At 38.7% G+C, this 25,044-nt stretch overlaps 1 protein-coding gene across 2 annotated transcripts in view; it reads left to right on the top strand.

Moving 5' to 3' along the window:
- HACL1 (2-hydroxyacyl-CoA lyase 1) overlaps positions 1–24,200 on the top strand; it is a 53,407-nt gene extending 29,207 nt beyond the window's left edge. For both annotated transcript variants that reach the window (XM_047768622.1, XM_047768632.1), the window contains exons 10-17: positions 1,125–1,230; positions 3,104–3,187; positions 4,418–4,519; positions 7,199–7,353; positions 8,206–8,364; positions 9,896–10,003; positions 10,904–11,090; positions 24,041–24,200. In XM_047768622.1, the coding sequence (XP_047624578.1) occupies positions 1,125–1,230; positions 3,104–3,187; positions 4,418–4,519; positions 7,199–7,353; positions 8,206–8,364; positions 9,896–10,003; positions 10,904–11,090; positions 24,041–24,073 (934 nt within the window). In that variant the 3' untranslated portion in view covers positions 24,074–24,200. The remainder of the gene's footprint in view (positions 1–1,124; positions 1,231–3,103; positions 3,188–4,417; positions 4,520–7,198; positions 7,354–8,205; positions 8,365–9,895; positions 10,004–10,903; positions 11,091–24,040) is intronic.
- The last annotated feature ends 844 nt before the right edge of the window (positions 24,201–25,044 follow it).

Raw genomic sequence — 25,044 nt, 5'->3', positions numbered from 1 at the left:
ACCCCTAGCCTGGGAACTTATACATGCTGCAGGTGCGGCCCTAAAAGACAAAAAAGTGCAACCCAGCACTATTAATAACAAAATATCCATCAATTAAGAAAAGAAGGAAAATATTAGGTGCTCAGCAAAATGTGTAGCCTTTAACATTTGTATTTAAAAAGAGCTTAATGACAAAGGAAAATATTTATGTGGTTTTTTTTTTTTTTTTTTAGTCTTTTGTCTTTTTAGGGCCACACCCATGGCATGTGGAGGTTCCCAGGCTAAGGGTCTAATCAGAGCTGCACAGCTGCTGGCCTATGCCACAGCCACAGCAATGCCAGATCTGAGCCGCATCTGCAACCCACACCATAGCTCACAGCAACACTGGATCCTTAACCCACTGAGCGAGGCCAGGGATCAAACCCGCAACCTCATGGTTCCTATTCGGATTTGTTTCCTCTGTACCATGACAGGAACTCCAAGGAAAATATTTATAATAAGCAAAAGTGCATCAGACAATATTTAGTATATAAGCTCAGCTATGTAAGACTAGATGAGGGGTTCCCATCGTGGCTCAGCGGAGATGAATCTTGCTAGCATCCATGACAATGCAGGTTCCATCCCTGGCCTCACTCAGTGGGTTAAGGATCTGATGTTGCTGTGAGTTGTGGTGTAACTTGCAGATGAGGTTCAGATCTCATGTTGCTGTGGCTGTGGCATAGGTTCCAATTTGACCCTGGGAACCTCCATAGGCTGAGGGTGTGGCCCTAAAAAAAGACAAAAAAAAAAACTTGATGAAAATATGCCAGGATAGTTTCTAATAGTTTATAAGTTGATAATATTATTGGGTGATTTGGGGTTTTTCTTTGTACTTTTCTTTTTCCAGATTACCTACAATAAACTTGTATTAATTTTTCTAATGATAAAAAAGTAATAAAGAGTATAGATAAAGTCTTACAGTAATATTTTTCTACTTACTTCATCTTTTAGATTACTAAAACAAAATTTACCATATAGCCAATTCTGAAGACTCATGTAAGCTCCAAATTAGACTTTTCCAAATGCCTGGAAAATTAATTTTAGAAGAATTCAAATAAGATTGTAGATATATTTTTTGTATTATATCAGATTTTTCTTTTTCATAGGGCTTTGCAACTTGCTGATGTAATTGTGTTATTTGGTGCCAGATTAAATTGGATTTTGCATTTTGGACTGCCTCCAAGATACCAGCCAGATGTGAAGTTTATCCAGGTACTCAAAGAGGAGAGATTTAAAATCAGAGCTATGTGTTGTTTATTGTTCTCCTCTCAGCTTTCTTCTTAGCTTTCGTAAAGAACCATTTTTCTTTTTACAGAATTAGAATTTTATAAATCGTCTAGCATAATTACAGGTACCAATGTAAGCTGCCTTTTCAAGCCTATGAAAGATAATGTACCACTTTGCTTCTAAACAGAGAAACCTGTGAAAATCAAGTTTTAAATAGTTTGAAGAGCATAATTTGCCCCTTCTTCATAGTTCAAGTGTAAAAGTAGACAAAAGAGGTTCAAGTGGGATGGTAGATTAGAACAAAACATTCAGCATTGTTAGGGATTAGGTTATCCTTTTAGATTCCAAAACTTTTGAACGTCTTTGTTTGGGAAATCTCTATAAACAATGCTGCTTTTACCTATGTCATTGAACAGTGTTTGGAATAAGCTCTTGTATTTTTATGACCCTCTTTATAAACCAGTTTCCTTACTAGTGTGGAAAGTGTTGCCTACATAGTGGCTTGCAAACTTGTTTGCCCCACACCAATTTTGTGCAAAGGTATTTAATGACCTTGTTAACAGTTCCTCTCTTTTCCCTGTTTACCTTCCACTTCTTAAGCAGTCATTTAATAGTCCCTTTCCCCTTGGGGCCATTGAGAACTAAAACCTCAAGCAAGGCCTGGGGTACACTGGAAGCTGCTGCCACTTCTTCTTTTTTTTTTTTTGGCTTTTTAGGGCCACGCCTGAGGCACATGGAGGTTCCCAGGCTAGGAGTCTAATCAGAGCTACAGCTGCCAGCCACAGCCACAGAAACACCAGATCCAAGGCACATCTGCAACCTACACCACAGCTCACAGCAACGATGGCTCCTTAACCCACTGAGCAAGGCCAGGGATCAAACCTGCAACCTCATGGTTTCTAGTAGCATATGTTTCCACTGCGCCACGATGGGAACTCCCTGCTGCCATCTCTTGATTGCCCGTCTTGATTACAGAATCAAGTGCATCCCCTTTGGGGTGCCTAAATTACTGTTTCTCAAAGAAGCTCTTTTCACTTACCCATGACCATCCAAAAATGGAGCTTCTGGGTAAATAGTAGGTAATCATGCCATGGCCTGGGAGCAGTTCTCAAAATGTGGTTCCTCAACCAGCAGTGTCAGAACCACTTGAGAATCCTACTAAAAATGCACATTTTTGAGCCCTACCCCAGACTTACTGAGCTCAGAAACCCTGAGGTGGACTCTTGTAATCTATGGTTTAACAAGCCTACTGGGTGATTCTGATGTATGCTCAAATTTGAGAAATCCTGCTCTGAATAGAAATTCCAGTGTAAGTAGAACCTGATTATTGATTACATTCAAAATTATAACTGATCAAGTCAAAGGCATTGTTCTTCTGGAACAATACCAGAATTCAGCAGAGTACATTTTATTTATTTATTTATTTATTTTTGTCTTTTTGCCTTTTTTCCTAGGGCCCCTTGCGTGGCATATGGAGGTTCCCAGGATAGGGGTCTAATTGGAGCTGTAGCCATCGGCCTATGCCACAGCCACAGCAGTGCTAGATCCTTAACCCACTGAGCGAGGCCACGGATCGAACCCGCAACCTCATGGTTCCTAGTCGGATTCGTTAACCACTGCGCCATGATGGGAACTCCCAACAGGGTACATTTTAAAATGAGGGAAGAGGGTAAGGTTTCTGTTCTAGTCCTACTACTCATATAGTTCCATGGATTTTTACTTTTATTAAGGAACTTTTTGAATATCAAATCTTAATCATATGCTTATGTGTAATATACACAGTTTATCTATTGCCTTAATTCTTAAAGATTTTTAAAGAATAAATATAGCTTGCTCTTTAGCCTTGTCTCTTTTTTAGGTTGATATCTGTGCAGAAGAGTTAGGGAATAATGTAAGGCCTGCTGTGGCCTTGCTTGGAGACATAAATGCTGTCACTCAACAGGTGAGAGCTTTTGCCTGGATTTTAGTTTATGTGGATTGGTCTTTGGGGAAGTCAGTCAGTTCTTGAAAATGTTTCAATCTTGATTCACTTGGTGATAGGTCTTTAGTATCTGTTTTAGACAAAATTTATGATGGAAAGCTATTCTTTTTTTTTTTTTTTTGTCTTTTGTCTTTTTAGGGCTGCACCTAAAAAGTGCTTTTGAAGATTCCCAGGCTAGGGATCTAATTGGAGCTGTAACTGCCGGCCTACACCACAGCCACAGCAATGCCAGATCCAAGCCAAGTCTGCGACCTACACCATAGCTCACAGCAACAATGGATTCTTAACCCACTGAGCGAGGCCAGGGAGCGAACCGTCAACCTCATGGTCCCTAGTTGGATTCGTTTCCACTGTGCCACAATGGGAACTCCAGAAAACTATTGTTAAATATAACTACGGAACTTGGTAAATTCCTCTCCTTATTCTTAGATCATTGTATGTGAGTAAGTTAAGCATTTTTGGAAGGTGATTGAAAATTTAAAGGCGTTTGGTCTGCAAACTGATCCAGGTATCTAAAAGATTGTAGTACATCTTCTAGAGGAGCTAAACTTGCAGCCAATAAATATAAAGCCATTTATATTTACTGGAAAAATATCTTAGTATTTCCTTGGGCAGTAAAGAGATTTTTTTATTCTTCAAACTGCAATCAGTGACTTATCTGGATTCTTATTATTCACATATAATTTGTACATTTAACTGTGACAGTAGATGAAATACACATTTATCCCTTGGCTTTGTATACAAATTGGTGTCATTATCAGGATTACACAAAATTAGTATGTAATTCCCAGTCACATATTAAAACCCTCTGGCGCATTTGGTATGTATCATGGGAATCCCTAGATACTGGGGCAATGAGCTTTCTCTCAAGAGTTCAATGGCAAGGTGATTTTCCTTATAGAGTCAAAGAGAGAAGGGGGTTTATGAGCCCTCCTGCCTGTGAGATATGGAGGGAATAGCACTTCTGCCTTGTCTTATGGGATGCCAACATCTGGCAGACATATACACTGAACCAAGCAGAAGCTTTCCATGGTTCCTACTTATCTTCTATCAGTTGTTTGCTGCCTAGAGGAAAAACAGAGTGTGTGTGATGTCAAGTGCAGGATCGTTTTATCTTAGGATGAAATTTTTATGGTAATATGATTTAAGTTTATTTTCAAAAAGGAAAGAAAAAGTTTGTGGTTTTTTTAGCTTTTGGAACAATTTGATAAAATACCATGGCAGTATCCTCCTGAAAGCAAGTGGTGGAAAATTCTGAGAGAAAAAATGAAGAGCAATGAAGCTGCATCCAAGGTAATATGGGACCCACTAAAACTCAAAAATGCTTCAGGTTCTTGGTGAGTTCTGTCATAGAATGACATAGGCATCCCTAATAGCACCATGGGTAAGATATATGTTTGTTGACATTGGACATTGAATTGTGAGAGCTGATGTGGATGGATGTGGTTTATTGTTGTTAATTTGAGCAGGGCACCAAATCACAAGACATCATTTGGAATCTTAAATCCTGGGGCATGTTGGGACATGTTTTCTTCTTTTAAGATGTAAGTCCTTTAAGGCATACATTTATAATGGACAGGTATATCTTCAAAATTGAAAACATGGTCTAATGTATAGCTACCTTTTTCTTTTGTTCTTCTTCTTCTTTTTTTTTGTCTTTTTTTAGGGCTGCACCCAAGGCATATGGAAGCTCCCAGGCTAGAGGTCGAATTGAAACTGTAGCTGCTGGCCTACACCACAGCCACAACAAGGTCAGATCTGAGCCATGTCTGCAACTTACACCACAGCTCACGGCAACACTGGATCCTTAACCCACTGAGCAAGGCCAGGGATCGAACCTGTGTCCTCATGGATCCTAGTCAGATTTGTTTCCACTGAGCCATGACGGGAACTTCAAGCTGCCTTTTTCTTTTTTTAAAAAAATTTCTGCTTTATTGAGGTATAATTGACATAAAATTGTAAGATAATTAAAGATACATCATGGTGCCTTGAATACATGCACACTGTGAAAGAATTCTCTCCAGGAGTTCTTATTGTGACTCAGTGGGTTAAGAACCCAACTAGTATCCATGAGGATGATGGTTTGATCCCTGGATCCTCAGTGGGTTAAAGAATCCGGTGTGCAGCAAGCTTCAGCATAGGTCACAGATGTGGCTCGGATCTGGCATTGCTGTGGCGGTAGTGTAGGCCGGCAACTGCAGCTCCAATTCAGTCCCTAACCTAGGAACTTACATAAGCTTTGGGAATTGTAGTAATTTGTGAAACTACCAAACCATCCACTGTTGGCAGTAAAATGAACCACTTCCTTTTAGGGCCGCACCTGCAGCATACGGAAATTCCCAGGCTAGGGGTCGAATTGGAGATACAGCTACTGGCCTATGCCACAGCCACAGCAGCGTGGAATCAGAGCCATGTCTGTGACATACACCACAGCTCATGGAAACATGAGGGATTGAACCTACATCCTCATGGATACTAGTTGGGTTTTTTACCGCTGAGCCATGATGGGAACTCCCTAAAATGAACTTCTGCAAGATTTGGCAATTTCTGTTCGAAGTTTTTCTATGTGGTAGTGTTTTGTCTTTGATCATGAGGAAGGTTGTTCCTGATTTTCTTCACTGTTTTGTATATTCCTATACATCTTGGTTCAGCTGGGTGCAGATTTCTGTGCTCATGAAGTATTTCTAACTCACAGAATCATGTATAATAAGCAAATACGAAATTACAGTTAAACTCACTGTTCCCTAATATATCCCTAATGTCTTTGAATAAATATTTGCAAAATAAGTAGAGTTGATTATACATGATTCTTTCATTGAAATTTTGTTTTTATTTTTATATTTTTTGCTTTTTAGGGCCACACTTGCCGCATGTGGAGGTTCCCAGGCCAGGGATTGAATCAAGCTGCAGCCACTGGCCTATACCACAGCCACAGCAACGCCAGATCTGAGCCACATCTGCGACCTACACCACAGCTCATGGCAATGCTGGATCCTTAACCCACTGAGTGGGGCCAGGGATTGAATCCACAGCCTCATGGATATTAGTTGGGTTTGTTTCTGCTGAGCCATGACAGGCATTCCTTTTTTTGGGCGGGGGGGCGCATGGGGCCACAGCAGTGATAGCACCAGATCCTTAATCCTTTCATTGGAATTTTAATCACTCACTGTTTCTCTTATCAAGAGCCAGTCTCAATTCTCTTTCCTGATTGGTATCTTCTTATCCATAGGCATCACCTTAGTTTAAGATGGAAATATCCTGCTTCTCTTCTCTGGCACAGGAGTATAGGAGGGTCCCTCATCCATCCTGGGTATAATCTTCAGTGAACCAAAATAGCACAGGTGAAGAGGCAGTGTTGGGACCAGATGGGCCTTTGCTGCTGAAGCTCTGAAAGGCATGTGGCTAGACAAGGGCATTATCTTTCTGGTTTTCCCTCCATTCAGAAACCTCCAGAGTTATGGGTAAAGCATGTCCCCTTTACTATCCAGTGCATGTGGAGAAGAACCAGATTTTCAGATTTTCTGAAATCTAAAATTTTAAGTATAGGGCTGTGTTTTAGGTGAAAATATTCTAGAGTAAAAATCTCACTTTTTCTAAGGTGGTGTTTTCATAGAAGGGCTCACATAAGACTGTTTAGACTTGTTTAACAGACTTCTTTACCATTGTCAGATATCTTTACTTTTGGTCTTTAATATGCTAGTGTGCATTGTGCATCTTCAAGAAGAGGGATATTTCTTGGCTTATTTGATTATGTCCCAAACTGGGATTGTGGGACCCGTTTTTCTTAGCATGTCCCACAGGACTGTTTAGAGGTCAGTTAGCTTCTAAGAATGATCATCTGTTGGCCCCTTGGGAATTTTGTGGTTTGTATTTGTTGCCTGTTTCCAAATAAGTTTGAAAGTGGCTTATTGCCATTGCTTATTTTGACTGTATCTTAATCTAATTTGATTATATTTCCCACTAATGTTTTAGGAATTAGCTTCCCAAAAATCCCTGCCAATGAATTATTACACAGTATTCTACCATGTTCAAGAACAGCTACCCAGAGATTGTTTTGTGGTGAGTGAAGGAGCAAATACTATGGATATTGGGCGCACTGTGCTTCAGAACTACCTTCCTCGCCACAGGTAAGGCTTCCCAAAAAGGAATTATAATGTGTTAAATTTGAATTCAAGATAAATTAATAAAACATTTGAGAATTTACATGTCTAATATATAAGGATGTATTTCAAAAAAGTATTCTTTATTTTATTTATTTATTCTCTCTCTGAAATTACTTCTTTTAATGGTGAGTTTTTCTGATTACACAGGAAAAATACGTTAATTTATAGCAAATTGGGAAAACACAATAAAAGCAAAAAGAAAATTTAAATTATCCACAATCCCAACCCTTAAATATATAAATCCCACTCTTTATACAGGCAAAAAATATATATGTATACACATATAGGTATACATAGATGTGCAAAACTGATCCTTTTTCTCCCAGCTTTTTCCAGTTAATGGTTTTTTTTTTTTTTTGGTCTTTGAATGAAACTTTATTTATTTATTTATTTTTATTGTTATTTCCCCAACACAATTTTTTTTTCACTGTACAGAATGGGGACCCAGTTACACATACATATATACATACTTTTTTCTCCCATTATCATGCTCCATTGTAAGTCCAAAAAGTATTCTTAAGTGAGGTTTCGTAGTGTCTTTATGTGTGGTATGTCTTGAGATCAGGTGATAATTTGTTTACTCAGTGTTCTAAGGATACATTTTACAGTCTACCAAGCATTCATGAGTGATTTTTCCCATTCATTCTGCTTGTCCTTCACAAATTAGTTCCTCACAGTATAAAAACTTTATATTAAAGAGAATTTTTAATTGTTCTTTATTTTTCCACAAGTCATGTGAATATGACTAGATTTCTGCCAACCTTACCATCTGTGACATGCCCCAAAGGGTTTCATTTTAGCTTTGCTCCCCAACAGGCTTGATGCTGGTACCTTTGGAACAATGGGAGTCGGTTTGGGATTTGCCATTGCAGCTGCTGTAGTTGCAAAAGATAGAAACCCAGGGCAGCGGGTCATTTGTGTGGAAGGAGACAGTGCATTTGGGTTCTCTGGCATGGAAGTGGAAACCATCTGCAGGTAAAACACCATCCTGAATCAGGGTATTTCTTTCTCCAAAATATAAAAAATTATGCCTAAGACCCACTTGCCTAACAAATACATACCAAACATTCACCATGTGCCCGGTGCTTTGTGCACAGCACTGTGCTATATCCTGCGATCACTAGTATAATTTACCCTGGGGTCTTTCTCATCCAGGACAGAGTGTTCATGACCTCTTTACCATGAACCAAGAACCTAAAAAACAGGGAGTAGTTTCGAGGTTATTGAAAAAAAGTTCTGGTCCGAGAAAAGCTTGTTTTCTGCAGGGAAATAGCAGAGCTTCGTGGTTAAGAGCACAGCCTCTGGGTCAGATGGCCTGGATTTAAATATGACTTGACCATGTCAGACCCAAGTGACTCAGGTTAAGTTTCTTAATGAAGCGTCAGTCTTCTCTAAAGTAGGGATAAGAATTTTACTAGTTCCTGCCTTAGAGGACAGTTGTGAGGAGCACATGAGGTAATCTAGGTACTTCTGAGGGAATTAAGTATAGAAAGTGTCATTACTAGAGCTCTGTCATGGCTCAGTGGTAATGAACCCAACTAGTATACATGACGACGTGGGTTTGATCCCTGGCTTTCCTCTGTGGGTTAAAGATCTGGCATTGCCGTGAGCTGTGGTATAAGTCGCAGACACAGCTTGGGCTGCAGCTCCAGTTAGACCCCTAGCCTGAGAATTTCCAAATGCCACAGATGTGGCCTAAAAAGATTAAAAAAAAAAAAAAGTGTCATTACTAACACTCGGATATGTGAAAACCAAGGTTTCAAAAAAGCTCAGTGGTTTACCCATGGTCCACAGCTCCATAGTGGTGGGACCAGGTCTGCCAACCACTAATCTTGCATTCTTTCTACTTCTCCATGGTATTTCTGCTAATAATTTTTTTTTCTTTTCATGGCCTCACTTGTGGCATATGGAAGTTCCCAGGCTAGGTGTTGAATGGGAGCTGCAGCCTCAGGCCTATGCCACAACCATGGCAACACCAGATTCCATCCACATCTTTGGCCTACACTGCAGCTTGCAGCAACATCAGATCCTTAACCCACTGAGTGAGGCCTCTGTTAATAATTTGATAGTCTTTATTTGGATAACAAATGCTTAATTTTTTATTTTTATTTTTATTTTTATTTTTTTTGCTTTTTAGGGTCGCACTAGCAGCTTGTGGAGCTTCCCAGGCTAGAGGTTGAATCAGAGCTACAGCTGCTGGCCTATGCCTCAGCCACACCAACTCGGGATCCCAGCTGTGTCTGCAACCTACACCACAGCTCATGGCAATGCTAGATCCCTAACCCACTGGGCAAGGCCAGGGATCAAACCCACAACCTCATCGTTCCTAGTCAGATTCATTTCCACTGCGCCATGACGGGAATTCCAAACGCTTAATTTTTAGTTTCACCCTAATATCACAAAAATGCTTATGTAAAACTATTTTCAAGTTAAAATTTCAGTCCACTGAAAAGAAATTGCTTTAGAATGAAATATGATTTCCTTTATATTTTGCTCTCAATTTTAGGTACAACTTGCCAATCGTACTTTTGGTGGTGAATAATAATGGAATTTACCAAGGATTTGATATAGATACTTGGAAGGATATGTTAAAATTTGGAGATGCTACCACAGTGTGAGTAATCAGAACAGTGTATATTTACTTTTTCTTATCTATTTTAATATCTCTTTAAAAGTCTGCTGTGCTGGAATGTGCTTCCATCGTGTAAGTATTGCTTGTTTTCATGTCAGCCTCCCTTAAGGGCAGGAACCCTGTCTGCATGGTTCCTTTTTGCACAGTCATCCTTGATTGGCACTTCAAAAAATAGTTTTATGATCAGGGAGCTACTGAAAACTCGAGTGAATGAGTTGATGTCTAAGCTTTATTCATGAAAAGGCTTATTGCAAAATGCTTTCAGTCCTACTGTTCCTACTACACCATGTAGGTAGGAATATGGATATTTACATATTATTTATGATATAGAAATCTTCCTTCCTGTTACCACTTAGCAAAATCTTGATCATATTGGCAGAGCCAAATTGAGACAGTATAGTGGCTGCCTATGGGGTGTGAGAGATGTGAATCTGAGTTGGCCACTAGGTAACAGAGTGTGGGATATGTTTGCTTATGCATTGCTAACTTCATTTCTTTTGTGTTATTTGCTGTTTGATAGTAACCATTTTTTTTCCTCTTTTTTTTTTGGATAATAATTGACAATGTAGCCTGCACTGCTCTAGTAGCCACTAGCCACATGTGGCTGTTTAAGTTAAACTAAAAACTCACTTCCTTCTTTTTAACTAGTCACATTTCAAGTGCTTGCCATGACAGGTCACTAGTGGCCTCTATGTTGGCAGGACATATAAAAATTTCCATCGTCACAGAAAGTTGCTATATAAACAATACAAAATATATAGAAAGTTTAATGTACTGACACCTCAGTTTACCTAAAAGTACACCTTTCATTTCTGCTGAAATTTTTCTACAAATTATTTCAGAGAATGACTTTTTCCTGTTGGCTTTTGACCTTATTTTCAGGGCCCCTCCAGTGTGTCTTTTGCCACACTCACATTACGAGCATGTCATGACTGCATTTGGAGGCAAAGGGTATTTTGTACAAACATCAGAAGAACTCCAGAAATCCTTGAGGCAGAGTCTGGCAGACATGACTAAACCCTCTCTTATCAACATCATGATTGATCCTCAAGCCATGCGAAAGGCCCAGGTAAAAGCGATTGTTAAGCAGAAAGCAGAAATGCATCTTCTATCTCAACCCCAAAAGTATCTATCAAGTAGAACACCTTATTATTTATAGCATTCTCTCTAAACATTTCTGAGCTTAGCACTCTCATTTGTTTGTTCAATGAATATTTGTTAAGATGTGTGTTAGGTATGCTGTGTCAGGTGCTGAGAATGGCATAGCGAGCTAAACGATATTCAGACCTTACCTCGTGGAGTTTACTGTCCAGTAGGGGAGAAATAGTCGCCTCTCAACCCAGTTCTGAATGAACATAAAACAAAAGAATTCAAGAGAATGTGGAGAAAAAGGAGCCCTCCTACACTGTTGGTGAGAATGTAAATTTCTGCAATCACTATGGAGGTTCCTCAGAAAACTGAATGTAGAACTATGGTATGACACAGCAATCCTACTCCTAGGCATGTATCTGACAGAACTACAATCCAAAAAGATACATGCACCCCTGTGTTCATAGCAGCACTGTTTGCAATAGCCAAGACATGGAAACAGCCTAAATGTCTATTGACAGATGAGTGGGTTAAGAAGATGTGATACAGGAGTTCCCATGTGACTCACCAGGTTAAAAGCCCAATTAGTATCCATGAAGGTGCAGGTTTGATCCTTGGCCTTGCTCAATGGGTTAAGGATTTGGTGTTGCCGCATACTGCAGCATAGGTTGCAGATGCAGCTTGGATATGGTGTTTCTGTGGCCGTAGTTTAGGCTGGCAGTTGCAGCTCCAATTCAGTCCCTAGCTGGGAACTTCCATATGCTGCAGGTATGGCCCTAAAAGACAAAAAAAGAAAAGAGGATGTGACACATATATATACTACCACTCAGCCATAAAAAAATAATGAAATAATACCATTTACAGCAACATGGATGCAACTAGAGATTTTTATACAAAGTGAAGTCAGAAAGAGAAAGACAAATACTGTATAGTAACATTTATATGTGGAATCTAAAATATGAATCTAAATGAACTTGTCTATGAAACAGAAACAGACTCATAGACGTAGAAAACAGACTTGTGGGGAGTTCCTGTCATGGCTCAGTGATAACAAACCCAACTAATATCCATGACGATGCAGGTTTGATCCTTGCTCAGTGGGTTGAGGATCTGACATTGCCATGAGCTGCAGGGTGGGTTGTAGACACGGCTTGGATCCTGCATTGCTGTGGATGTGGTGGTGTATTCCAGCAGCTACAGTTCCGATTCAGCCCCTAGCAGGGAACTTCCATGTGCCATGGATGCAGCCCTAAAAAAAGAGAAAAGAAAAAAAGAAAACAGACTTGTGGTTGTCAAAGTGGGGGGATAGGGGAGGGATGGATTTGGAGTTTGGGATCAGTGGATGCAAACTATCATATATGGAATGGATAAACAACAGTGTCCTATGGAACCTATTCAGCATTCTCTGATAAACCATAATGGAAAACAATGTGACAAAGCAAATACATATGAATTTGCTGAATATACTGAATCATTTTGCTATAGAACAGAAGTTAACACAACATTGTATATCAACTGTACTTCAATAAATTTAAAAAACCCATAGGAATCTGATTAATATAGGGTCACAGGGAAGGCTTCTCAAAAGAAGTGATGTTTAAACTGAGAGATGAAGGTTAAGTAGGAACAAAACCAACAAAGAAGTGAAGGAAGAGATGTACAAAGGCTCTGTGACAGGAGGGAGCACAGCAAGTCCAAGGAATTGAAAGAAGGCCAAAGTGGCTGGAAGACAATAGAAGAAGCACAATTGGATATTATAATAGGGTGATTGATAAAATTCATTCAAAGTTAGTTATTTTGACCTCTAAAGCAAAAGTAGAACAGTGTAGATTATAAGAATAAAATAAGTGACAGGAAGCACAGAGGGCCCCAAACAAGTTGAACCCAAACAGGCCCACACCAAGGCATATTATAATAAAAATGGCAAAAGTTAAAGAGAGGATCCTAAAGGCAGCAAGAGAAAAGCAAAGCATTAATTATAAGGGAACCCCCATATGGCTATCAGCTGATTTCTCTACAGAAACACTATAGGCCAGAAGGGAGTGGCAAGATATATTTAAAATGCTGAAAGGAAAAAATTTGCAACCTATAATACTCTATCCAGGAAGAATATCATTTAAAATAGAAGGGGAAATAAAGAATTTCTCCAACAAGCAAAGGATAAAAGAGTACAGCAATAATAAACCCATTCTAAAAGAAATACTGTAAGGGCTTCTTGGGGGGAAAAAAAAAAAGAAGAATTGGGATGGAGGAAAATTCTTTTTTTTTCTTTTCTTCAATTGGAAAGCAATCACTTAAATAAGCCAGCATACAGATCTAAAAATGAACATGTTAAAAACAAACAAAAAAAAAAGACATCAAAATCATACAACCTGGGGAAGGAAAGTCAGAAAATATAGATTTTTTTTTTATTTTAATGATGTGTTTGAACCTATATGACTATCAGGCTAAAGCAAGCAGATATAGGAAGGGATAAACATACTTAAAAAACAGGGCAATCAGAGTTTCCATCGTGGTGCAGCAGAAACAAATCCGACTAGGAACTGTGAAGTGTGGGTTTGATCCCTGGCCTTGTTCAGTGGGTTAACGGTCCAGTGTTGCTGTGAACTGTGGTGTAGGTCAAAGACGTGGCTTGGATCTGGTGTTGCTGTGGCTGTGGTGTAGATTGGCAGCTGCAGCTCTGATTAGACCCCTAGCCTGGGAACCTCCATATGCTGCGGGTGTGGCCCTAAAAAGCAAAAAAAAAAAAAAAAGCAAAACAGGGCAACCACAAATTAAAACCAAATATTACATTCACAAGAACTGAAAAGTACTCAAGCATAAAATAAATGGAAACTATCCAACCAAAAAAAGAAAGAAAAGAGAAACAGAATCAACTGGAAAACAAAGTTTAAAATGGCACTAAATACATATCTATCAATAATCACCTTAAATGTCAATGGACCAAATGCTCCAATCAAAAGACACAGAGTTGAAGATTGTCTACAAGAGACTCACCTTAAGGCAAAGGACACATATAGATTGAAAGGGAGGGGATGGGGAAAGATAATTCATGCCAATGGACCAGAGAGTAAAGCAGGAGTTGCAATACTCATATCAGACAAAATAGACTTTAAAATGAAGGCCATAAAGAAAGACAAAGAAGGGCACTATTTAATGGTTAAAGGATCCATTCAAGAAAAGGATATTACAATTGTCAATATATATGCCCCTAATGTTGGAGCACCCAGATACCTACAGCAGATACTAACAGACATAAAAGAAGAAGTTGATGGGAATACAATAATAGTAGGAGGTTTTAACACCCCATTCACATCAATGGACAGATCCTCTAGACAGAAAATCAGTAAGGCAACAGAGATCCTAAATGACACAATAGCAAAGTTAGACTTAATCGACATTTTCAGGACATTATATCCAAAAAAATCAGGATATACATTTTTTTCAGGTGCACCTGAAACATTCTCAAGGACTGACCACATACTGGGGCACAAAACTAACCTCAACAAATTTTAGAGTATAGAAATTGTTTCAAGTATCTTCTCTGACCGCAATGGCATGAAACTAGAAATCAACCACAGGAAAAGAAATGAGAAAAAACTTACTACGTGGAGACTAAACAACATGCTACTAAAAAACCAGTGGGTTGAGATGGGATTAAGATGGCAGAATAGAAGGACTGAAGCTCAACTTCTCTCCTAAAAACAACAAAATTCACAGCTAAAGGCTGAGCAATCTTCAACCAAATGGACCGGAAACCAAAAAGATATCCTACTCTGGAAGACAAAGAGGAGGCCACATCAAGAGGAAGGAGGGGTGATTAGGTGATGTGAGCAACGCCATACCTCCCAGGTGGGAAGCCCCACAGACTGGAAAGTAACTGGTTCACAGAGACTCACCTACAGGAGTGAGAGTTCTGAGCCCCACATCTGGCTCTGGGGATCTGGCACTGGGAGAAAGAGCCCCCATAGCATCTGGTATTGAAGGCCAGTGGGGCTTGTGTGCAGGAGCATCCTGGGACTGGGGGAAACGGAGACCCCATTCTTAAAAGGCACACACAGACTTTCACATGCACTGGGTCTCAGGGTAAAGCAAAGTCTCCATAGGAATCTGGATCAAACCTGACTGCAGTTCTTGGGGGACCTCCTGGGAAAACAGGGGTGAATATGGCTTGTTGTGATGGAAGGACATTGGAAGCAAAGTTCTCAGGAATATTTAGCAGCCTGCCTTTCTCTGGAGGTGGCCATTTTGGGAAAACCTGGCCCTACCCATCAGTGCTGAGAAGCCTCAGGGCAAATAGCAATCCAGGTGGGATCACAGCCCCTCCTCTCAGTAAACAGGCTGCCTAAAGACCCTCCCCCCACCAGGCACACAACCACCTCTAATCTCATCTAAAGACAAAGCCTCACCCACCAGAGGGATAGGAATCAGCTCCACCTACCAGTGGGCAGGCATCAGTCCCTCCCATCAGGAAGCCTACAGCAAGCCCCCATGCAGACTTCAGCCACAAGGGGAGCAGACACCAGAAGTAAGAGAGGCTACAACTCTATTATCTGTAAAAAGGTCACCACACCAAAAACCTATAAAAATGAAAAGACAGAAAACTATAACTCAGATGAGGGAGAAAGAAAAAAATTCCTGAAAATCAGCTAAGCAATGAGATTCTCAGCCTCCAGGAAAAAGACTTTAGACTGTTGATGCTGAAGATGATGCAAGACATTGGAAATAAACTGGAGGCAAAGATGGATAACTTACAGGAAACACTGAGCAAAGAGATACAAGATTCTTAAGCAAGAAGAGATGCAAAATACAATAACAAATAAAAAATTCACTAGAAGCAGCTAACAGCAGAATATAGGAGGCAGAAGAACAAATAAGCGAGGTGGAGGACAGATTAGTTAGTAGAAATTATGGATGTGAACTAGAAAAGAGAAAAAAGATTGAAAACAAATGAAGAGAGTCTCAGAGAACTCTGGGACAACGTTAAATGCACCAACATCCGTATTATAGGGGTGCCAAAAGGAGAAGAGAGAGAGAGAAGGGGACAGAAAAATATTCCAAGAGATAATAACCGAAAACTTCCCTAACATGGCAAAGGAACCACTCACTCAAATCCAGGAAGCACAATGAGTACCATATGAAATAAACCCAAGGAGGAATACACAAATACACATATTAATCAAAATAACCAAAATTAAAGACAAAGAGAAAATCTTGAAAGCAGCTAGGGAAGAGAAACAAATAACATACAAGGGAACCCCAATAAGGTTATTGGCAAATTTTTCAGCAGAAACTCTGCAGGCCAGAAGGGAGTGGCATGATATACTTAAGGTGATGAAAGGAAGACACCTTCAACCAAGATTACTTTACCCAGCAAGGCTCTCATTCAGATTTGAAGGAGAAATCAAAACCTTCACAGATAAGCAAAAGCTGAGAGAATTCAGCAACACTAAACCAGCCTTACAATAAATACTGAAGGAACTTCTCTAGGCAGAAAAGAAAAGACAAGACAGCAACATGAAACAAAAATTCCACAAATGACAAGGCTCACCAGTAAAGGTATATATACAGTAAAAATACGAAATCATCCATGCACAATTATGCCATCAAAATCAGAAATCATGAGAAGAGGTGGGTACAAATGCAGGACACTGGAGATGAACTTGCAATGAAGAGAACAACAACTTAATCTCATATACATACAGATTCTTATATCAAAACTTCAGAATAACTGCAAACCAAAAATCTGTAACAAATAAGAAAAATCAACTCAAATACAACACTAAAGATAGTCATCAAACCAGAAGAGGAGAGAAGAAGGTAAGAAAAAAGAGCAACAAAAACAAGTGCAAAGCAATTAATAAAATGGCAATAAGAACATACGTATCAATAGAATGACCTTAAATGTTAATGGACTAAAAGCTCCAACCAAAAGACATAAACTGGCTGAATGGACACAAAAACAAGACCCATGTATATATATATATATGCTGTCTTCAAGAGACCCACTTCACTTCTAGGGACACATACAAATTGAAACTGAGAGGATGGAAGAAAATATTCCATGCGAACGGGAATCAAAAGAAAGCTGGAATGGCAATACTCATATCAGACAAAATAGACTTTAAAATGAATATTTTAAGGGACAAGGAAGTGACCTAATGATCAAAGGATCAATCCAATAAGAAGATACAACAATTTTAAATATCTATGCAGGAACAATATATAATGCGACTGCTAACAACCTTAAAAGGACAAATTGACAGTAACACAATCATAGTGGAGGACTTTAACACCCCACTTACAGCAATGGACAGATCATCCAGACAGAAAATCAATTAAGGAAACACAAGCCCTGAATGAAGCATTAAACCAGATGGACTTAATAGATATTTATAGGACATTCCATCCCAAAGCAACAGAATATACATTCTTGTCAAGTGCACATGGAACATTCTCTAAGATTGATCACATCCTGGGCTACAAATCCAACCTCGGCAACTTTAAGAAAATTGAAATCATATCAAGCATCTTTTCCGACCACAATGCTATATGACTGGAAATCCAGAACAAGAAAAAAAAATGCAAAAAACACAAACACATGGAGACTAAACAACATGCTACTAAACAACCAATGGATCACTGAAAAAATCAAAGAGGAAATTAAAAAATACCTAGAAGCAAGTGACAACAAAGATACGACACTCCAAAACCTATGGGATGCAGCAAAAGCCATTCTAAGTGGAAAGTTTATAGCAATACAAGCCCACCTCAGGAAACAAGAAAATGCTCAAATAAACAAACTAACTTTACATCTAAAGGAGCTCAAGAGAGAACAGACAAGACCTAAAGTTAGTAGAAGGAAAGATAAAGATCAGAGCAGAAATCAATGAACTAGAAACAAAGAAAACCACAGAAATGATCAATGAAATGAAAAGCTGGTTCTTTGAAAAGATCAACAAAATTGATAAGCCTTTAGCCAGACTTATCAAGAAAAAAAGAAGACTCTGATCAATAAAATTAGAAATGAAAAAGGAGAAGTAACAACGGACATCACAGAAATACAAAGGCTCATAAGAGACTACTATATGCAACTATATGCCAATAAAACAGAAAACCTAGAAGAAATGGACAAATTCTTAGAAAAGTACAATCTTCCAAGACTAAACCAAGATGAAATAGAAAAGGTGAATGGACCAATCACAAGAACTGAAATTGAAACTGTGATTTAAAAACTTCCAACAAACAAAAGTCCAGGACCATATGGCTTCACAGGCGAAGAGCTAACACCTCTCCTGAAACTATTTCAAAAAATTGCGGAGGAAGGGATACTCCCAAACTCATTCTGTGAAGCCACCATCACCCTGATACCCAAACCAGGCAAAGATACCACAAAAAAAGAAAACTGCAGGCCAATTTCACTGGTGAACGTAGACATAAAAATCCTCAACAAAACACTAGCAGACCGCATCCAACAATACATTAAAAGGATTGTACATCATGACAATCCCAGGGATTTGCAAGCGTTTTTCAGTATCCTCAAATCCATCAGTGTGATACACCACATTAACAAACTGAAGGATAAAAACCATGTGATCTTCTCAATAGATGCAGAAAAAGCCTTCAACAAAATCCAACATTCATTTCTGATAAAAACTCTTTGGAAAGTGGGCATAGAGAGAAGCTACCTCAACATAATAAAGGCCATATGTGACAAACCCACAGCAAACATCATTCTCAGTGGGGAAAAGCCGAAAGAATTCCCACTGAGATCAGGAACAAGACAAGGATGCCTTGCAACTACTCTTCAGCATAGTTCTGGAAGTCCTAGCCACAGCAATCAGAGAAATGAAAGAGATAAAAGGAATCCAAATTAGAAAGGAAGAAGTAAAACTATCACTATTTGCAGATGACATGATACTATACCTAGAGAACCCTAAAGACTCTACCAGGAAAATGTTAGATCTCATCCATGAATTTGGCAAAGTCTTAGGATACAAAATTAATACACAGAAATCAATGGCATTTCTATACACTAGCAATGAAAGATCAGAAAGAGAAATTAGGGAAGCAATCCCGTTTACCATCACATCCAAAAGAATAAAATGCCTAGGAGTAAACCTACCAAAAGAGACAAAAGACCTGTACTCTGAAAACTATAAGCCACTGATGAAAGAAATCAAAGAGGACACAAACAGATGGAAAGACATACCATGCTCTTGGATTGGAAGAGTCAATATTATCAAAATGACTATACTACCTAAGGCAATATACAGATTCAATGCAATTCCTATCAAATTACCAAGGACATGTTTCATAGAACTCGAACGAAATATTTTAAAGTTTGTTTGGAAGCACAGAAGGGTTTATATCAAAATGGGTGTTGGAGAATTGGTGTTTCTATAAAGCAACATCAAACTATCAGAGAAATTAAGAAAACAGTCTCATTTAAAATTGCATCAAAAAGAATAAAATATCTTGGAATAAATATAACCAAAGAGATGAAAGATCTGCACACTGAAAACTATAAGACATTAGTGAGAACAATTGAAGAGGGCACAAAGAAATGGAAAGATACTCTGTGCTCATGAATTGAAAGAATTCATGTTGTTAAGATGTCCAGGCTACCTGAAGCAATCTACAGATTCAGTGTAATCTCTATCAGAATTTTAATGTCATTTTTCACAGAAATGGAACAAACAATCCTAACATTTGTTTGGAACCACAAAAACCTCAAATAGCCAAACCAATCTTGAGAAAGAACAAAGCTAGTGGCATTAAATTACCTGATTTCAAAATATATTACAAAGCTTTAGTAATCAATACAGTATGGTACTGGCATTAAAACAAAAATGCATAGATCAATGGAAAAGAATAGAGAACCCAGAAATAAACCAGTGCATGTACAGGCTTTACTTGGCAGAAAGGTGGAAAGAATATACAATGGGAAAAGGACAGTCACTTTAATAAATGCTGTTGGGAAAACTAGGCACCACATGCAAAAGAATGAAACTGGACCACAGTGTCACACCATACGCAAAAATTAACTCACAATAGATTAAAGGCTTGAACATAAGAACTGAAAATGTAAGATTCCTGGAGGAAAACTGACAGTAAGCTCCTTTACATTGGTCTTGGAGGTAATTTTTTGAATCTGACACCAAAAGCAAAAATAAGCAAGTGGAACTACATCAAACTAAAAAGCTTCTGCACAGTAAAGGAAATCCTTAATAAAACAAAAAAGAGAACCTATTGAGTTGGAAAAAATTTGTAAATTATACAATATGCTAATGGATTAATATCCAAGAAATAGAACTCATTCAGTCAATAGCAAAAAACAGTCCAATTAAAAATGGGCAGAAAATATGAATAGACATTTTTCTAAAGAAGACATGTAGTTGGTCAACAGATAAAAGAAAAGATACTCAGCATCACTAATCATCAAGGAAATGCAAAGTAAAATCTCAGTGGGCTATCACTACATAGATGTTAGAATGGCTGTTATCAAAAAGCCAAGAAATAAGTGATGGCAAGTATGTGGAGAAAAAGGAAGCCTTGTGCCCTGTTGGTGGCAATGTAAATTGGTGTAGCCATTATGAAAAACACTATAGAGTTTCCTCAAAAACTTAAATGCAGAACTATCATGTGATCCAGCAATTCCACTTCTGGGTATTTATTTGAAGAAAATGACAACACTAAAAGACACACCCACTTCCTTGTTCATTGCACATTATTTGCAAGTCAAGATATGAAACAACCTATGATGGATGACTGGATAAAGAAATTGTGGTATGTCTACACAGTGGATTATTATTCAGCTGTAAAAAAATGAAATTTTAGCATTGCAACAACATGGCAACAAGGCCTCATTGGGCCTTGAGGGCATTATGCTAAGTGACTTAGACAAGAATTGTATGATCTCACTTATGGAATCTAAGACAAACAAAAAAACTAAGTTCATAGATACAGAGAACAGATAGGTGGTTTCTATAGTTGGGGGGCGGGTAAAATGAGAAATACAGGTCAAAAGGTACAAACTTCCAGTTAAATGATAAATATAAGTCATTGGAAATGTAACACACAGCATTGTGACTGTAGTTAGTAATACTTTGTTGCATATTTAAATGTTGCTAAGAGAATAGATACTAAGAGTTTTCATCTGGGAGTTCCCATCACGGCCCAGCGGAAACGAATCCAACTAGGAACCATGAGGTTGAGGGTTCGATCCCTGGCCTTGTTCAGTGGGTTAAGGATCTGGTGTTGCTGTGAGCTGTGGTATAGTTAGCAGACGAGGCTTGGATCTGCTGTTGCTGTGGCTCTGGCATAGGCCGGCAGCTGCAGCTCAGGTTAGACCCCTAGCCTGGGAATCTCCATATGCCTCAGGTGTGGTCCTCAAAAGACAAAAAAAAAAAAAAAAAAAAAAAGATTTCTCATCTGAGTTCCCCTCATGGCACAGTGGAAATGAATTCGCCTAGGAAACCATGAGGTTGTGGGTTTGATCCTTGGCCTCGCTCAGTGGGTTAAGGATCCAGTGTTGCTGTGAGCTGTGGTGTAGGTCACAGACGCCGCTCAGAAGTGGTGTTGCTATGGCTGTGGCATAGGCTGGCAGCATAGCTCCAATTAGTCCCCTAGCCTGGGAACCTTCATATGCTGCAAATGTGGCCCTAAAAAGAAAAAAAAAAAAAAAAAGTTCTCATCACAGAATTTTTTGTGGCTATATATAGTGATAAATGTTAACTAGATTTATTGTAGTGATCATTTCTTAATATATATAAATATTGAATCATTATATTGTACACCTGAAATGAATATAATGTTTTATGTCAATTATACTTCAATTGAAAGAGAGAGAGAGGCACTTCGGCCTTTCATAGGCTCCTCTCATAGCAGAGAGAAGAGATACTTAGGAAGCATGGTGATAGGGGTAGTGAGCACAGAAAAAGTAGGCCAGTAGGTGATGGTGCAGGTGGCATCTGCAGGAATTTATGTGGAGCAAGCGGGAAGACTGTTTTAAGTAGGATTAGCAACTTTTAGAATCTACTCTACCTTTGTAGGTTTATTGATTGTCTTAAAAAAAATCTTAAAAATATTGAAATGATTTCTGCTAGCTAGATATCCAATAGATAGGTTTTAAAATCTCATGTCATTTTATCCATAGCTGAGTACATACTTTGCAATGGCTGGAATACATTCCTCCTGGCATCAGGGCATCAGAATACTAGAAAAACTAAAGTCATAGGAGGCTTGGTAAACATTCAGAACACAAACAGAATAGGCAGTCTGTGTTCTAAGACTGTATTAGTCACAGAGGGCTCTAATGGATTGTCCCTTTGCAAATGCATTCATCTTTCTAAAGGATCTGCTTCTAATGGTCTGTTCTCTGAGTCCTTATGAATTTGGAGAGTACTGCTGGAAAAATATAAGTTCTTATTTCCTCTTTTATAATTCTGTGAGGATTATCCATACGTTTTTTTGCATCTTCCACTTCAATGTTATTCTTATTTTGAATTTCACACCTATTGTAGTTTCTAAGCTATTGATTTTCATTGATTGTCCTTTGCCATTTGTCATTTTTTTTTGTCTTTTGTTGTTGTTGTTGTTGTTGTTGTTGCTATTTCTTGGGCCGCTCCCGCGGCATATGGAGGTTCCCAGGCTAGGGGTTGAATCGGAGCTGTAGCCACCGGCCTACGCCTGAGCCACAGCAACGCGGGATCCGAGCCGCGTCTGCAGCCTACACCACAGCCCACGGCAACGCCGGATCGTTAACCCACTGAGCAAGGGCAGGGACCGAACCCGCAACCTCATGGTTCCTAGTCGGATTCGTTAACCACTGCGCCACGACGGGAACTCCCCATTTGTCATTTTTTAAAAATTGAAGTATAGTTGATTTGCAGTATGTTAGTTTTGGGTATACAATATAGTGATTCAATATTTTTATAGATTATACTCCATTTAAAGTTATAAAAATATTGCCTATATTCCCTGCACTGTACAGTATATCCTTGTAGCTTATTTCTTTTATACGCAATAATTTGTGTCTCTTAATCTCATACCTCTATCTTGCTCCTCCTCCTGTCCCTCTCCCCACTGGTAACCACTAGTTCTCTATAGCTCTAAATCTGAAAACATACATGCTTCAGCATTCATAGCAGCATAATTTACAATAGCCAAGATATGGAAGCAACCTAAGTGTCCATCAGCAGATGAATGGGAAAAGAAGATTTGGTGCATTTATACAATGGAATACTACTCAGCAATAAAAAAAATGAAATTCTGCCACCTGCAACAACATGGATGACCTAGGGATATGATGCTTAGTGAAGTCAGACAGAAAAAGAAAAATACCCTGTATTATCACTTAGATGTGGAATCTAAAAAATAAAATGAATGAATGTAACAAAAGAGAAATAGAGTCACATATAGAGAACAAACTAATGGTTACTATTTGTCATTGATTTGTGGTATAGCTAGCTGCTTTCTGCTATAATTCATTGTGGAGTTAATCTCCACAGTTGCTTGTGTCCAGGCCCCATGTGTAGGATGGTTTTCGTCCTGGACAAGATTTCCATGTACTAGTCTTTCTACCCAGGTCCTTCTTAGACATGGGAACTTGGCCCTCTTTAGGCTTCCCTCTTCTTTCTTTTTTTGCATGTGATTCTGGTTTTTTCAGACTCTTGAGTTTTTTGGTGCCTTGATTTCTATTAATAGGAGAATATCCAGAAAGTGATTTTAGGTGGTTTTGTAGGACAAGACAACAGGGTTCACGAAAGGATTTTTAGCTCTTTCTGGGAGAAGCTAGACCAAAGACAAACTTCATTTACCACCACTGTGGCTAGTGTGATTATAATGGGACTTTTAGATTTTAGAGCAAGCAAAACACAGTATAGTTATTTCTGTTGACTGAATGTTTGTTGTCTTGTCTTTTTCCAGGATTTTCACTGGCTGACCCGCTCTAAAATATGAATAAAGATGCCAATGAGTGACTTGAAGAATTTTCTCTTTCCTGCGAGATGGAATTTTATTTTCCATAGCAAAATTACTATAATGATGTACAAAGAAAAATAAAAAATTCTAAACAACATTTTATAGTGCAGGAATTGATTAAAAACATAAAAAGTTACCAGTATTCTACCACAGAAATAACCATATACACAGGAAAGATGGGCTTTATTAAATGGCATTGTAGTCACCTAACGGCTGAGTTACACATCAGTATTTTTTAAGTAAATCCACTCTTAAAGTCGCATATCTTCTCAAAGCATTCTCCAAAGGAAAGAACTTCAAGGACTATGTAATGTAGAGGCATGTTCATTAAGTTGGAGTACTTAGACTTACTTCATAGTTTATCCATTGACTGTTTACTACCTGAGTCTACCTAGTATTGAATGGGGCTTGTTCTATACTTTATGAGTTGCCTTTTCATTTTGTTTCGTTTTTCTGGAAAGAACTTATCAAACCAAAGGAGAAGTCACACCATACCCAAACTAATAATTTCAGGGTATATTTGGATTAGCAGCCTTAGTTTGTATGTACCACATTGAGATCAACACAATCAACAGCCTTACTATATAAGGAACTCTTATAAATAAGAAAAAATGCACTAATAGAAAAATGGGCAAAGGGCATGGAAACAGAAAAACACAAGTGATCAATAAAAGTAAGAGTATGAATACATATGAGTAAGTTAAACTGAAAAAATTTTTTTTACCGTAGCCACTTGGCAAAGCAGGTTTTTTTGTTTGTTTTTTGCTTTTTGCTTTGTAGGGCCGTATCTGCAGCATATAGAAATTCCCTGGCTAGGTTTTCAATCAAAGCTAGAGCTGCTGGCCTATGCCACAGCCACAGCAACACAGGATCTGAGCCACATCTATTACCTACACTGTATCTCACAGCAAGGCCGGATCCTTTTACCCACTGAGTGAGGCCAGGGATCA

This window comes from Phacochoerus africanus, chromosome 1, assembly GCF_016906955.1.
Source record: "Phacochoerus africanus isolate WHEZ1 chromosome 1, ROS_Pafr_v1, whole genome shotgun sequence".
Taxonomy (NCBI): domain Eukaryota; kingdom Metazoa; phylum Chordata; class Mammalia; order Artiodactyla; family Suidae; genus Phacochoerus; species Phacochoerus africanus.
The sequence above is the reverse complement of the archived record's forward strand: the minus strand, read 5'-3'. Positions and strand labels throughout refer to the sequence as shown.